This window comes from Anolis carolinensis, chromosome 4 (assembly GCF_035594765.1).
Source record: "Anolis carolinensis isolate JA03-04 chromosome 4, rAnoCar3.1.pri, whole genome shotgun sequence".
Taxonomy (NCBI): Eukaryota; Metazoa; Chordata; class Lepidosauria; order Squamata; family Dactyloidae; genus Anolis; species Anolis carolinensis.
This window is the reverse complement of record NC_085844.1, coordinates 61014719-61032155: the sequence shown is the minus strand read 5'-3', so window position 1 is coordinate 61032155 and position 17437 is coordinate 61014719. Positions and strand designations below refer to the sequence as shown.

At 37.9% G+C, this 17437-nt stretch overlaps 1 protein-coding gene across 20 annotated transcripts in view; it reads right to left on the bottom strand.

Moving 5' to 3' along the window:
• The window catches only part of ptprm (protein tyrosine phosphatase receptor type M), a 541643-nt gene that overhangs the window by 348379 nt on the left and 175827 nt on the right, over positions 1 to 17437 (bottom strand). For all 20 annotated transcript variants that reach the window (XM_062980499.1, XM_062980500.1, XM_062980503.1 and 17 more), the window contains exons 3-4: positions 12016 to 12284; positions 78 to 156 (exon numbers count right to left, since the gene is read on the bottom strand). In XM_062980499.1, the coding sequence (XP_062836569.1) occupies positions 78 to 156; positions 12016 to 12284 (348 nt within the window). The remainder of the gene's footprint in view (positions 1 to 77; positions 157 to 12015; positions 12285 to 17437) is intronic.

Here is a 17437-nt window from a genome sequence, read left to right as displayed (position 1 = left end):
TTGGGAGATCAAAAAGATAGTAGTGACCAATTTATTTCCCATAAAGTAATTTCAAAACATAATGTTCAGTCACTTACTGCATGGATGTCCTAAAACCTTCACGTCATCAATAGCCAGGTATCCTTGGTGACCAGAAGTGATTACTTCAAAAACTATCTGAAACACAAAAAAGGGCAGTTCTATCGATTAGTGCTATTAAAAGATGTGTGCTCTGCAAATGTAAGAACTACTTGTCAAAGAAGTTGCAAAATACTTAAAAGTAAGATCATAAAACAACACAGGGTTTCTGATTACTTGTATCCAAGCTGTTTCTGTATTTGAAGGCAAATTACTCACACTTGTATCAGTAAGCAATTCACTACCTGGCTCATAAGATCAATAGAAGAAAATGAGTTGAGAAAGTCCATCTTACAACAGCAACAGGCATTCCTTGCTTTGCAAACTTATAAATGTGCAATAAGTGTTTGGTTACATTACCTTAACGATCCCATCCACCCATTCACCTTTGCAAAAAAGTCCTGTAATCTGTATACAGTACGACTCTCAAATTTGTGGATAGGTTTCATAACACCTCCCCCCCCCCCCCCCCCCGGCATGGAAACCATGGATAATAATGAATCCTACATAATGAACCTGGAGCCCCCGATGGCACAGCAGGTTAAACTGCTGATCTGTTGAACTTGCTGACTGAATGGTTGCCGGTTCAAATCTGGGGAGCAGGAGTGAACTCCTGCTGTTAGCCCCAGCTTCTGCCAACCTAACAGTTGGAAAACATGCAAATGTTAGTAGATCAATAGGAATCGCTCCGGCGGGAAGGTACGGGCGTTCCATGTAGTCATGCCGGCCATGTGACTTTGGAGGAGTATACGAACAATGCCAGCTCTTCAGCTTAGAAATGGAGATGAGCACCAACTCCAAGTTGATGATTAGACAATGTCAGGGGAAAACCTTTACCTTTACCTTACATAATGAACCCAGGAAATATACCACAGAATCACATTGGAGGATCTATAGCAGCCCACAGATGCTTCCAGGAATGTATTTTGCTGTCTTTAAAATCCACAGAAAAGCAGGTTGCACTGTTATTTCTATCTTTCTACATTTTGTTCGTATTCTTTTAGACTAGTGACAATTTGAAAAGGAGAGTCAAAATTATGATTAATTTTTTTGTTATATTTCAAGTGTTATAAGGTATCAGTACTGTTCTCTGTATTGCTTTTTAAGATGTCTGCAATTCATAATATAATAGAAATAGGCAGACTTGCTCAAATGAACATGGGAGAACGAAATAAGGAAAGGTTGTTAGGGAGGAGAAACACAGGCTGTTATAAAACCAAAGCTGCTATGAAATCCAAGCAATGCTTTTTGGAAATGTTCTTCTTGTCTACAAAACTATAAAAAGAGCACAAGCGAAGGCAGTCTCTTCTTATCCCTCTCACCTGGAACAAATCACCTGGGGCATGATACCAGCAGGTACTTTTAGGAAGATTGTACTGTATTCTTCAAATTCCTCAAGTGAGCTGTCTTCCCAATTTAATGACAGGAATAATGTGTTAGTGTTGGGTTAAGGGGAATAGCAGGTAGAATAATATAATTTCTTTGCTAAGATGAAAGGACAGAGTTGCAGAATTATTTGGTGAAGGAAATCCATGTGTGCGTGGAACAAAAGGGACATTTTATTGTGCGGTCATATGTTTGGTTATGTGATGCTACCACTGGTGAACCATGGGCAGTAGTGTATATTTTGAACAATGCTCAATTTACAAATGAAATAAATGAAATCCTGAATCCCATTCACTGCTCCCTCCCCCACCCTACTTCACTTATGAATCCTTGCATGATCCAGGCCAACTTCTGGAAAGCTGTACTTTTTCTAGAATGACAAATGACCTTTCCTTGCCTCACAAAATTCTACTTTTGTTTCCAATAAATCTGATTACAAATACACAGTGACCTCTTTTTCCACCTAAAAAAAAGAACTTCATTTTCTGATTTTTATAAAATTGAAGTACAGAGCATTTTCATCTCAAAACCCCCAGAAGTGTAGGATTTTTAAAATCCCTCATTTTAACCTTACAGTAACAAAAATGAACAGCCAATGAACTGATCCCAGTCAGGAAACAGTATAAAACTTCTGGTTCAAAATGGCTTCAGGGTCCCCTTCAGTTTAAAAGACCAGCACTATAGCTTGAAAAGTATCCTCTTTTTAAATGTAATCCTATATTTTCAATAACTCTTCTTGATTTGAAATCACTCAGATCATTTTGCTTGCTCATCTTTTTGGCTTGAAGCAATAGTTTCAATTGCATCCCTGGGTGGGCCCAGAGGGCGACCAGACAGCTCTTATCAAAGCAAACTAGGTGTACGGCTTGGTGACTGAGTGGGGAAGCTGACTGGAAGTCTGGCCCCCAGGATCATCATGAGTTCCCATGGTTGAGTAGACGTTCCCATCCTGAATGTCCCTTTGTTATTGATGAGTTCTCCACGTCCTGAGCTATGGAACCAGACCTTGCCAGAACTCCAGTTCTCTCTCTGGTGAAGATGGCCAGTTAAAGGAAGAGGAAGGAGGGACCCCCTGGAGTCAGGTGAATGCTGATAACCTTAGCACTGTAATACTAGAACTCCCTGTATTTGGTAATACTAGAAATTTCTCTACTTGAGGATGCTTGGTAAAAATGGTAAATGAAGAAAGTTCTGTTGGTCCTGGACAAGTTTTGACGTTGCCTGAGAATGTTACGAAAAATTGGGATGTTGTGTGTAAGAATAAATTTATTTCACAGAGATCTGACCCCTCTACAGGCCCCTGGTGCTTGAAAGATGGCACTCCAGATGGGACATTTGATAACTTGGTGCCCCACTTTTCTTCTATCTTACTTTATGATATTACTGGTGCAGCAACACCATATTTAAAATTTCTTTTGTTTTCAGTGCATAAATTGCATGGATCATCTCAGCCAATCAGAGAACATCTATTTGTGGGCCGGCAATGAACAAGAGGACCTCACAATGCCATGTGGTCAATTATATGTCACAGGAGCAAAATACATTTTGTAATGAATGAAATGTGTTGAACTGGGGTTTAGGCTGCCAAACAGCTCCCAATAACTTGTAAGTATTCAGCACACAACTATAGCTCATTTGGAAATCAGGAGCCAAACTTCTGTTGGTTTTATATATGTATTAAATTCCCAAATAGAACTATATATTCTTGTTCAGTGTGGAACTACCACGTTTAGTTCAAGACTATGGAAATATAATTGTGAATGTGGTACCTTTTTGCATGCAGATGGGGATGCATATATACATTTGCCATGCATTTGATTGTGTATTTGGGTGTGCATTCAGTTACATCACTTCATCCTCAATGTAAGAATTGTACAAAAATTTTAATGCATAATCCGACATGTTAAGCTTTATGCCAGCTGACCTAAAAGCAGGATATTGGCCAGTATCAAAGCACTTCTTTTATTCTGTAATTCTTTTTCACTTGGCAAAATACTGATAATATTATTATTTATCCAAAGAATAAAGAAGCAACTGAATTCCTAGTTTTTGAGGGATCAACTATTTCCTTCAAATGAATAGTTCCTTAAATACATATGTACGATTCAAGTTCACAGGTTTCAGCGTGTGCCTGCACAAAGAGGCAAATACAATGCAGAGAAGTGGAAAGAACAAACACAGTTAGGTAAAATAGAAGTAATGGACATCACCATCCCACTGTTTTGTATTACAAGAAGTAATTAGCATATGGATTTTGAAATAGCAGCTTCCCCCCCCCCCCCCCTACATTATAATTCCCTAGCATTCTTTAGAGCTATTGTCTAGGAATAAAAGGAAAATCCCTAGAATACAGTAGAGTGGCATTAAGCATTTCCTTCCAGCTTCCAGTAATCGTTGAGAAATGATCTGAGATTACTGGCAAAAATGCATAAACAGCAGCCAGCATAGAGTGACTAGAATACAATGATGTCAAATGGCTAAGCTTCCAGTAGCCTTAACATAAATATAGAAGGTATTTTATAGCTTGCTTTAAAAGCGGTGGGGTTGGGGAATCACTATGTCAAATTTAGTACCACAACCCAATGGGGTTTTAGTATAAAAGGATTCAGATCTTTCTGTTATTCAACCTTCTATTCACATGTCCAGTGTTACTACTTGTGGCACAGGTTTGGTCACAAGCAAAACAGAAGCATTTGAAACTGAGTAGATATGCTGTTAGATGTAACTACAGATAGTTTCCCTCACATTCTTCTCATTATCAGGTGCTCCAGGTGCATTCCTGGAAATGCAGTTGGTGAACATGATTTGAACTGGAACTTTAATCTAAATCAAGACAAGGTCTCTGCCCTCCAAATCTGTTTTATTTTTAAAGGAGGAAAGCATGGGAAGTGGCATCTGCTTCTAACCCTATCATCATAGGTGGCTTGGTAAGGATTGGGGAGAACCAAGTGGTACCAGTATAAAATGTACTGAAAAGAATAAAAGGTTTCCTGCTACATCCCACTCTGATGCCTGGATAGAAAAATGAATTGAATGTTTGCCTTTCTATGTTTGTCAAGCACCCTGAGTCCCCATGGGGAGATGGGGCAGGATGTAAATAAAGTTTTATTAATATACAAGGATTGAATGAAAAGTAATGCCTCCACCTTCGTAACTCCTCAACAGATGGCAGTACTGGTATGCGGCAAGTACTGGCTTGTTCAGTAGACTCTCCTCTACAGTTCTATTTGGCGGGAAGCTTTAGCATTGAACAGTTGTGTTGTTAAAGTGTGAAGTATGGAACCTTGTGCAGATGGTTGGTAAATGTTACTTAAGCAACGTGCAATCACTGAATTCTTGTCAGAAGACGATGTCACCCCAAAGGAGATTCATCAGAGAATGCAAGCTGTTTATGGTGATTGTGTTGATGTGAGTACTGTGCGTTGTTGGGCGAGTAAATTTAAAGATGTTGAGGTGGGAACATCTGACTTGCGTGACAAACAAAGAGTTGGACATCCTGTGACAGTAACCACCGAGTTTCACAAGCAAAAGGTTGACAGATTGATTCAGGACGATCATTGTATCACTCAGAGAGAAATTTCAAGCATAATTGGCATTTCACAAGAACGTGTGGGTCACATTATTGCTTTGCTTGGCTATCAGAAGATCTGTGCACGATGCTGGTTGCGGAAACAGAGTGTCGACTTCTTCCGTGACGGCTTCAGAAAACTTGTTCATTGTTGGCAGAAATGTATCCAATTGTCTGGTGATTATGTGGAAAAGTTAATAGTGGTAGTTAAAGAGCACTTTCTAAGGATTATTTCTGCATTGGATTTATTAAAATATTCCCATCCAAACCGAAGTTACGAAGGTGGAGGCATTACTTTTCATTCAACCCTTGTAGTAGTATTATTATTAAAAAATTTCCTTTTTGTTTCTTTTCAAAGAAGGAAAAATCCTACTTATTTGATCCTACTTATTTGCTACCACCCTATCACTCACAGACTGTGGAAAAGGGAATAAATCTTTTTTGACCCTGGGCCAAAAGACATCTAGATAAAAGCCCTTTCCACCTCAGCTGAAGCCAGCTGCAAAAATCTTGCTCAAATAGAAAAGCATTTGTTTCCTGATGGAAATATAATGAGAAGCTCTCTTTTGTCTTCCCAAAAATAATTGGGAAAGGGACAGAAGGGTTTTCCTGAAGATTCCTCTGTCTGGGCAGATTTATATCAGAGGATATGGTCCTTCAGATAGTTTGCACCCTCAGTTTAATTGCTATAACAACAATTGTATATGAATCTGCCTATGTTTTGAATTGTCTAGAAGTTCCAGAAAGTCCATATAGGACGTGAAAACTGTTAAACGATATTGGTGAATTCAGTAATATTACAGAAAAGATACAAGAAGGGCCAGCCCCCTCCAGCAGCCATAACGGCTATGCATAATCCTGCCCTCAGCAAAAAAAAAATCTCGACCAATTCACTTATTATAGAAAGGCCACTGTTTAGAAAGTCTGTTTGCAAAAATGCTAAATTGTGATAGAAGAGTAATAGAAACTTGAAAAGTGGACTAACACAAGCCCAATTACTTGTCATGTGCAGGTGCTTATTATAGTCACCATTGCTTTTAGTTCTTTTTGTTATGCTTCAAAAACTTATCATACCTATTTGAATAGGAATGACAGTGAACCAAAGGAAATTGATATGTACACCAGAGGACATAATGCCTCTATCACATTTTCAACCCTGAAGAATTAAGAATCTGTCTTCAGTCTCTATGAGCTGGGACAGCAATCTTCAATGTTATGCTCCATCAGCACAGACTAAGCTACAGATATATTTTCTGGCTGGCTGAGTTCAAAACTTTTCTAAAGCAGCAACACTAAAAACAGTCTTCTCTGCATTATGTTTACTAGAAAGTATGTTTCCACATGTGAGTGAATAATATTAGTATTATGTAAGATAATAAAAAGGAAAGAAATCTTATAATGTTATGTGGCTTGTGCAAAAATAATGTCCACCTTTTCCTTCATTTTCCACAGGATTAGTTCCCAGCTTTTAAAAATGTTAAAACATTCACTCTAAGCTGTCAACTTTACATTTCATCACAGCTGGCACAAAATCTTGAATGCAACACATGAAGCACATTAGTCAAAATAACATTCTTGCACAGCAAGCTGTACCGAATACGATAGTCCTTTGATTCCTTAGACTTTATTTTGCTGCCTTATCAGTCTGGAACCAACTGGTTAAAAACACAGATTTCATTTGTTCATGAAAAGCCATGCTGGATGTCTGCCTGAGAGATGTTTTACATCAGACTATCCCTCAATGCCTGCCAAACAGGAAACAGGGAAGCGGTTTAACATTGCACTGTCCCTGATCCTCCCTGCTTCAGTGAAGAGCAAAATTAGCTTTTCATTCTTACCACTTCCCCCTTCTCTATGAGAACAAAGCGTTTGGGGGGGGGGGGGCTTGCTTGTCACCCTAAATGCTTACTGCTGAAAATGTGCTGGCAGAGATAACTTGTCAGCTCCATAGAACAAAGGGAATAAATAGATTTGCTTTCAATACATGACCTCACTTAGTAAATTCCTGCCTTTGTTTTGACTAAGCAATTACAATTGCTGTTGTCCAAAGGTGAATTGTACCTAATCACACACTTTAATTCATAAAATATACTTGAATCATAGAATGAAATTACCAATATCGATATAGTGAGTTAATACAACTATGTGAATCAAGCATGGAAATAATCCCATTTAAAAAGCCCCAAACAGACCACAATTCTTTGTCATCCTATGTGCATCCTCTTGAACTGGCCAGCAGTTCTGCAAGGCTACATTTCTGCATATATCCCACTTTCAGATTTTCACTAAAGTTCATAAAGAATTTATGAGGTTAATATGTTAACTAGCTCACTTACATGAAAATGATTTATGGTCAACAAGACTGAAAATTGGAATCACATAATAATGAAGTTGTTTGTAGCTGGTTATAACTGGGTTATTAAAGGCCCAGGATCTGGAAACTGTTCATTCCACAAGGACATGTGTTGCTCCACAATAAATCTCTCACCAGTTGGGAGTCAATATTCTGCTCTATTTTTATTCCTGGAAACTCAGTCAGTATTTTCATAGTGTGACTGCATCTCATTGATATGATTTGACTCGAGCTTCTGTTTATGTCTGTTGGCAATATACCTCTTCCTAAGGCACTATTTTAGAACATGAACCTGTTATACGTGTCTCTTAGCTGACTTCATTACAACAGTATGTCCAGACAACCTCCAAAGCAGTAGTAAGGGACTGCTTGGAGGAAGGGGGAACGACAATTTTCCACCCTTCCCCATTTATAGCCTGCATTCCCACCTAAGGTGCCCACCTACCTTGTTTTCGTTCCATTTCATTTTCAAAAATGACCACTGGAAGTGATGTTATGCCACTGCTTGTTACTATTTTGAAGGGGAAATAGAGGGGAATCCAGGTATTTCAGTGGGATATAGGTCTTTTGAGGGAGGGAAGGTTAGATTTTTTTCTGTATTTGCACAAATTTGAGGGCTTGTATGAGATTTCTGGTTGATTTTAGCTATTCAATTGTGCTGTTAAAAAAACCTGGGGGACTTAGCTAAATTTGATAATAGGTCCTTGATGCACTATTAGTGATTTGGTTCAAACCTTTGAATTGAGACTGTATACTTCCTTGTGAAATGAAATACACAGCATAGTCCTTGTTCGCTTGCACACTGCTGTATTTCCCCACATAATAGTTGCACTCCCCTTCCCCCCCCCCCCAAAAATGGGGAGAAAGTGTGACTATTATCCAATGAAATATGGTAGATAATGTATTTCAATTTGCTTTTTGAAAATGCATCTCACAACTGTCAATTTGCTTTCAGATCTCTCCTGGGACTAAAACGGTCCATAATTTTTAAAAATAATGGGGAACGCTTACATTTCAAAACATTTAGGATTAGGGGATACAATGGAAGAGGATAGGAAAGCACAGTTTCCCAAGGTTTTGCAGAGGCCCAGTGTGGTCCCCCAACCCCTGACACTTTCCAATTCCAATTAAATCACACAGGCAAAATCATATGCAAGCAGTCCCCAAATTATGTAAAAGATCATTCTATTCTATGTTTGCTCTTAGGTTTATTTTCTTTGTAAGTCAGAACAGGCACATTTTTAAGTGTAACCCCGGACAAAAACTTTTTAATTTTTTTTTAGAGAGAACAGGGAAGGGTTAACACCTCTGTAACATGTTTTGCTATCTGTGTCCCTGTTCAGAAGATGTCACCTCACTTTCTGTTCCTTAACAATTGGCTTTAGAATATTTTGGGTTTTTGTTAGACATGGGCTCGGTTACTGTTTCAACAGTTTCATTTGTGTTTTCGTACCGTTTATTTGGAATGCACAAAACGGTACACCCCCCTCCAGTACAGAAACACCAGTGAAAAGAATGAAAGTGGCAACGGTAACTGTTTGTCATCTGATTTTCGTATCTGCAGGACTGCAGGCCATGGAAGGCATGGGCGCTTCTCTCTTCTCCCCCTTAACTGTGCAAAGCAAAGGAAAAATACTGTAACTCCATCCGCGCATCTTCGGTGATTAGCGCTCCACCTTACGGTCTGGCGCGCATCTGTATTTTGGGCCTGCTCACCAGATGCACCCTCCTTGGAAAAAGACTGCATCTGCGAGCAGGCCGAATAAGATGCACTTGGCTTTTGGTGCTCCGCTTCAGGACCTGCTGGCAGGCCTGGTCGCTTTTCCAAGGAGAGTGCGCGTCTGGCGAGCATGTCCCAAATACGTCAGTGCACCAGACCCTGAAGTGGAGTGCCGAGCATCAAAGATGCACTGTGTCCATACACGCTGATGGAGTGACAGTAAGGTTTCTCCCCCCCCCCCCCTTTGCTTTACATAGTTAACGGGGAAGAAGATAAAAGCACCCGTACTTCCCAGGGCCTGCAGCCCTGGCAGGCGTGAAAATATTCGTTTTTTTCAGACCTTTTCTGAAACACCCATTTGTATAGGTGCCCATTTTCAGAAGTGGGGTCCGAAAATAAAAATGGGGCCATAAGAATGGAGAACTGCCTGTATAATATCTCTTTAATTTGGTTTTGGCTTTATTTTTGGATTTCATAGCAGAAGTGTTATTTATCTGGCTACTTTTCTGAAGCCTGCCTTCCTCCATCTAAACTAAAATATAATTGTTTTGAAAGTGAGAATATGTTGTTTATTTCAAAGTAATGCAAACTTGCTAGTGTGGGGTATATGGAATTAAGAATACAAGACGTTGAGCAGACTGAACTCAGTGGGGTACCAAGCAACCCGTGGAGCTGTCTAACTGATTCTTTTGCAGGAATGGAATTTTATTTTAAAGACTTTTTGGACTCGTTTCACACTATAAAATAATCTGAAATAAGAATGATGACTCTGGTCTGACAGTGGTATTAAAGGAAAGGAGACCTACTATCTGAAAGACAACCCTCTATTTCAAAGTATCCAGTCTTTGAGGCTTATCCAGTCCAAACCTTTTTTTAAAGATAAACAGTTCTGAAAACAGAAAACATTGGACCCTTAATATTGTTCTTCAACTCCAAGAAACGTGAGAGCAAACTGAGCAACATATTGGTTGCCCTTTCTTATTAGGGTGAGATGTATAGTGTTTCTATTTAAATTACAGTACATATTTTTAATTTGAAAATATGAATTGGTAAATTAAACTTTTATGCAAGTTTCCACCCTTTTCTATAATGATGCATTCTGGTTGGATAGTCTAGAAACACGACCCTCTCCTACCTACAAAGTTACTTGTGCACAACTACATTTTTGTTTAGTAAATTAATTCTGGCTGGTGAGGCCATCTTCAAATGAGAGTAATTAGAACAACTATTAGCTATAAAATTAATAAAAAGAGAAAGTATTACCGTAGTTAAAGGATTAAACTATCTAAATGACAAGATAACTAGATAACTTATATTTAATGAAGAATAATTAAGCTAACAAATGGCTTTTCTAAACATGCAAGCTACTCTTATGTTGTACATGGCTTAGACATATAATTATTACAACAAATATTCTGAAAGCAAACAATAAGTATGATGAAAAGGGCATACATTCTAAGGAGCACTTCAACAGAAACTGTATATATAGAAGTGAAATATAGCATGTTATCTATAGAAATATGGCAGATTCTGCATTCAACAGTGTCATTTCTATGTAACACTGGGAGTTCCACATGGGTTTTTGGAAAAGGACAGGTTGAGTCTTATCTGGAAATCCAAAGTCCTCCATATTCCCTAACTTTTACCGCTAGCTTCCTGCTTCTGTTGTTGAGGGGGCTAATGCGGCATTTCTGCTTATTCACAAGGCAGAAGCAGGTAGCCCGAGGGTACCCTGGAGATTTCATATGCAGTACAGGTACTGTATTTTTTTCAGTCCCTCAGGAGATCCTCAGACTCCTTTCTTAAAACTTCAGAGAGACCACTGAAGTGCTGAATGGGTATTTGAAGTGAATTGGATCGCGGAAAAGAAACTGACCTCAAATATGAATTCAGTTTATTTTGGATAGGGTAGAATGTATGTTGGAATTGCTTTTGGACATCCAGGTGTTAGGTGCATCTTTGACTCAAACTAGGTTGGCATGACTAATGATCTGTCATTATAGTTTGCCATTCCAGTTAAATAAATATGACATATGCTTTTCTCATATCCCTTCTGAATAACTGCATTTGTTATATCCCTATTGAATAATTGCAATGTACTCAGAATGGTACCATGTAGTAAATTCAATCTGTCTCATTCCATCAGAATCATTTAGGCACAAAGAACATATCAGGGCAGAATATTGGAGATTCCAATATTTAAACTTCACATTAACTCTTTCTCTTCACCTCCCTCAATGGACTCAACTATGAAATACAGGAACTGCAGGAAGTCACCTGGTACAAGACTTCCAGGGATACTGAATTAGTTTGAATTCTTACTCTGTGTCCAGTCTCCATAATTCAAATACTTTGGTTCTCTACCATTCTTCTTTGTGTCTGGTTGGCTGATGTAACTCCTGTGGTTTATCTCCCTGATAATGAAATTTCTTGACATAGATTTTCAACATATAGTTTTTTATTACAGATTTACACCAAGCCAATTCTACCTTGCTTTTTTTGACCTAACTATTGAGTGTTGCTTTCAACTAGATCTTCATCAAATCTCCTTTTATCTTGGTTAGAATTTGCAAACACTTATGTTCAAGAGAATATGTTATGTTAAAGGGATGCTAAACTTATGCTATTGTTTTATTTTGACATCTTTTTATTCTTTTCTTCAAAACTAAGCTGCAGGGCTGCACATGACTGTCAAAAATACAGAAGGAAATAAACACTGTTCAATTTAACAACTGAACCAAGTAGATAATTGTAATTAATAGAAAGAATTAAGAAAAAATGCTTAATTCAAGGAAGGCAATGATAAAGACCAAATGTTTCTTTTAACCTTCTCCATACAAATGAACAAAGAACAGAACAAAACAAAAATACCTGATAGAAGTTTGGCCAAAAGGTGCTGATTGCCAATTCAATTTTGTTCCAGGTTCCTATTGGAGCTCCAGACATATTCCACACTGGACTACCAAGTGGACCATTGTTGACTTTCACATAAACATTTAATACACCTGGACTGGAACCACTCTTGCTAGAAACATAAAAGTTGAAATCGATACAATGGGTATCGTTTTCTTTAAGGTGTGGTAGCAAAAGATGGGCTCTTTGTCCAATCCTTCCAGAGGTATTCACCAACATGAAAGAGCCTGCAGAAAAGAAAAGAAAATAGAAGAGTATAAGTTTGGTCAGTGGATTTAGAAGAGAAGATTTTGGAAGATTTTGGACAACAACTCCCAATTATTCACTGCTGGTAAGAGGCAATGTAAGTTCCACACTTGCACAGCCCACCTGCAAATCTATTATGTTGCAATTATAGTGCTGTATAAAGTATTACAAAGTTTCTGTTCTACAACTTTAGAAGATTAATCATATTGTGTTATATAATATGTAGTGATCTCAGAATCTACAGATGAGCAAATTCTAGAATGGCAAGGCTCATTCAAGATGAATATGATAATAAGCGGAGACTTATTCATCTCACCTCTAGTCATCTACTTAAGCTCAGGCTTAAAAACAATAAAATTGACATTTTTTGTTGTGTATGTAGCAAAAAACAACAACAAGTAAATGGTGGGGTCATTGCACGGAGAAGGACAGAAAAAAGACAGGACTACTCAATTCATTCTTCGACTTGACTTTCACCCAAAAGGAACACAATGCTCATCCTGATGAAAATGGTGGAGATAATACAGTAGGGAAAATGCAGCACAAATAAGTTAAAGAGGTAGAAATAGAAAATACCAAAACTTATTCCCATGCCATTGTGTAGTAAGATTAGTTTTCTCTTGGCCATGGCACTCCAGTGACAGACATTAAAAGGGGAGACTTGAAAGTCTCTGTGCTTTCTGGCTAGAAACAACTTGGTGTTATCCTCAAAAGACAATACTTAGAGGCCAATTATGCAGCCTGTTTTTGGCATGAACAGTGTGATGAAAACTATATGGGAGCCCATCCACCACAGGACAACTCTCAGGACCAGAAATTCTCTGCAGTACATAAGTTCGTTTCCTTTTCACAGTTTTTGCTATTATAGCCACTCTGAATCTCCTGCTATGATATGTAATGAATATATATGCTTCATTAGATTTTGAATACTGATATCACACCAAACTTTTGGCCTTAGAGGCATTTTACATCTTAATAATGTTCCATTAGATTTATAACAAGCTGCAGGGGTGATAATCAGGGCAAATGCCTATCCATCATGGAAGACTAATAGAACCACAGCATCTTCCGCGGTTGGCAGGCTTCTCCCTGCTTCATCTTTTATAGGCATCCCAGTCAAAGAAAGAGTAACATAGAAAGCTTGCAAAGATACTAATAGAAAAGGGACACCTAAGAAGTCAAGTACAAGTGACTTCAAATCTTCACTTCAGGAATTATGGTATTATGTTTAAGTAAACTATAAGATCCATCAGTACCTCATTCATTCGAGAAATCCTCACCTCCTATCTATAGAGTATAATTGCAATCAAGTCTTCTACCCTTGTAGTTATATTCCCTACAAAAACCCATAAATTGCTAATATGTATACAGTGTTCCCTCACTACTTTGCAGTTCGCTTTTCATGGACTCGCTGTTTCGAGGTTTTTTAATAGACACTAAAATAATATAAATCATAAAAATTATGATTTACAGTGGTGGTGGTCTCAGTCGGCGGGACGGAGAAGGAGCCCAAACAGCAGTGGGAGGAGAAGGAGGTGGTGCCGTGTTCCCCTGTCTATGTTTTCCCTTCTTCCCTTCCTTCCTTCCTCCCTCCCCCTTTCTACTTCCTTCCTAAGGAGAAGCCTAGCATCCCTACTTTGCGGATTTTCACTTATCGCAGGTGGTCCTGGAACGTAACCCCAGTAATAAGTGAGGGAAGACTGTATAGTAGATATTAGCAATCATTATCAACTATTTTTGTTTGTAATCTCTCTCCCTACCCCCCCAACCTACATTAAACAAACTATAACTCCTCATATCCAAAGATGTGTCTATTAAAATAATCAAATTACTTATTTAACATCCATCTGTTATAACATCAACTGTATCTCTCTGTCATCCATATCAAAAAGTTAATATTTTCCCTTTAATGCTTGGAAACATTTCTGTTCAAACAGTCCGATAAGTCCTCTTAAATTATTATTCTATATAACGAAAGCACTATCATTCATATGTTTTGCTTTATTTTAATGTAATCCTTTTTGTCATATATAAATAATCTCTAACTCTTTAAGCTAATCAAGCAATGAGACCCATACTAATATCTTAAATCCTGAAAAGCCAGTCTTTCTTTACAGAAGTTAGCATGGTGCAGCAGTTTGAGCATTGGACTAGTCTTTGGAGACCAGGGTTTGAACCCTACTCAGACATGAAACCAATCTCTCTCTATATATACAGTAGAGTCCCACTTATCCAAGCTAAACAGGCCGGCAGAAGCTTGGATAAGTGAATATTTTGGATAATGAGGAGGGATTAAGGAAAAGCCTATTAAACATCAAATTAGGTTATGATTTTACAAATTAAGCACCAAAACATCATGTTTTACAACAAATTTGACAGAAAAAGCAGTTCAATACGCAGTAATGTTATGTTGCAATTACTGCATTTACGAATTTAGCACCAAAATATCACAATATATTGAAAACATTGACTACAAAAATGGCTTGGATAATCCAGAAACCTGGATAAGCGAGGCTTGGATAAGTGAGACTCTACTGTATATATAAATATAATGTGTGTTTTATTATGGAGTAAACAACAAAACCACTGAACCAAATCACACCAAATTTGGCCACAAAAGACATAGTCATCCAAAATATGTCTTTCAAACAAACAAACAAAAAAAACCTAGAAAAAAGTCCAAATTAGAGGAAGAGGAAGAACTGTTTCCCCCCGCCCCTTGTTGCCAGTTAGAAGGATAGGCCCCACCCACTTCGTCTCCTAGCAACCCACTCAGCCAGAATGGCACCAAGGGCCTCTTCACTCAGGCCTCTTCCACACTGCCTATAAAAACAGACTGATTTGAACTAGATTATATGGCAGTGTACACTAAAGGCCCTCCCAAACACCTATATAACCCAGAATGCCAAGGCAGGATAATCCATAGTATCTGCTTTGAACTGGATTATCTTGAGTCCACACTTCCATATAATCCAGTTCAGTGTGGATTTTATAGTTGTGTAGAAGGGGCCTCATGTAATCCAGTTCTAAGCAGATAATATAAGATTATAAATATAATATCTAAAATTACTATGGTATAATAATACAGAACAATATAATCTCTAAAATCAAGACAGTAAATAAAGAGCAACACTCTGATAACAGGGGAATGCCAGAAAGGAAACAACCAGAGCCAGCTAGCACCTCCCAACAAAGGATTCCCCCCAGACAGGAAACAGCCAGGCTTTGAAGCTGCAAGGCAATTAAATGCTAATCAAGGTGACTAATTGCAGCATTCATACTTGCTGCACTGAGACTATTAATTGCTATTCAACCTGACCAACCAAGAATCCCTATCTGTAATTATCTCTTCACACTCTTTTACATTCCAATTGACTTCACTGGCTTGATCTTCCATGCCACATTCCATGGCTTCCTTCAGTTCTCACCCCTCATTTCAGCCAGTTCTTCCATCAGACCAAACCTGAACCTAAAATTAGATCTAAAGCTCTTCAAAGATTTTTTTAATCATCATGGTTATATTTAATGTTATTTCATTAAAACAAAAGGCAAGAAACTAACCTAAGCATTGATGAGTTGAAAGATTGATAAGTGAGGGAACACTGCATAATCATTCTATGCAATGGAAAACTTTAGGCTTTAACCTTAGCAATACTTACGTTGGAATCAGTCATGCTGAATTGATGGGATTTATATTTGAGGAAGCTACCCACTATAGAGGTATAATAATTTGCCCAAAGGCAACATGGGTAAAATTGTTTTTAAGTTCTCATTGAGCACTCTACTTTGTACAACACAATAACTTCTAAAAAAATTCTACTGAATTTAAACATTTAGAAATGGAGATGAGCACCAAACTCCAGAGTCGGACATGACTAGATTTAATGTCAGGGGAAAACCTTTATCTTTACCATACCAAGTTGAAAAGTACAAAAATCCTCTAAATTGCAAACTCTGCAATATAATATTTTTGTATCTTAAGTAAATTTTAAATGCTAAAGCTGAAAAAGGCAACCAGACAAACCTAATTTGGTGCCCTATCAAACTATATAACTGTAGTGCTATGATTCCACTTTGACTGCCATGGCAATATCCTATGGAACACTGGGATTTACAGTTTGGAGAAGAGTGCTTAGAATTTCCAGTCAAAGCACCCTAGTGCATCACCAAAGGACAAACCCCAGGATTCCACAAGTTGCAGCCACTGCAGTTAAAGTAGAGCCACGGTGTTATAATAGCACAGAGGAAAGGGTTAGGGTTCCTAGGTTTTTCTCATTATTTTCCAATCAGATATTAGCTGCGTACAATAATTTGAGAAATATTTTTATCACATTCAATAATGTAGTTTCTACTTATATACTTGTTTTCAGCTTAGATATCAAATTCAGAATTATTTTAAAGTTTTTCTATACTTTGGTGAATATACAGCTTAATTAGCTGAGTTTTGAGAACAGCTACCCTGTTTCCCCTAAAATAAGACATCCCCAGAAAATAAGACCTTGTAGAGGTTTTGCTGAATTGCTAAATATAAGGCCTCCCCCGAAAGTAAGACCTAGCAAAGTTTTTGTTTGGAAGCATGCCCATCGAACAGAACACCAGAGCATGCAGGATCGGTAAATGTATGTACCATAGAGTGTTATACATGGAAATATTGGTAGTAACAAGAAATTCTTGATAGGATTCACAGTTTGTCTGGTTATGCTGGTTTGTGATGTACTATACTGTACTATTGTACAGTATATAATAAATGCTCATTTTTTGTTCAACAATAAATGTGAATTCTTATTCATGGAAAAATAAGACATCCCCTGAAAATAAGACCTAGCACATCTTTGGGAGCAAAAATTAATATAAGACACTGTCTTATTTTCGGGGAAACATGGTAGGTAAGGAATCCTAAACAAATGATACAGTTTTCTAAGAATCCCTGAAACAAGAAATTCCTCATGAGGGAACCAATCACTGCTGTCGCTTGTCATCACATAATCAAATATTTAGATAATTGAAATGTGTACTCAGTAACTTGTGCCATTTATCTAACATAAACTGGATGTGAAACGTTGTTTGTTCTTTAAACTGTTATACAATTCCTTCCTACCGTTCAAGTGTAGCTACATGCAAAATTACTGATAGT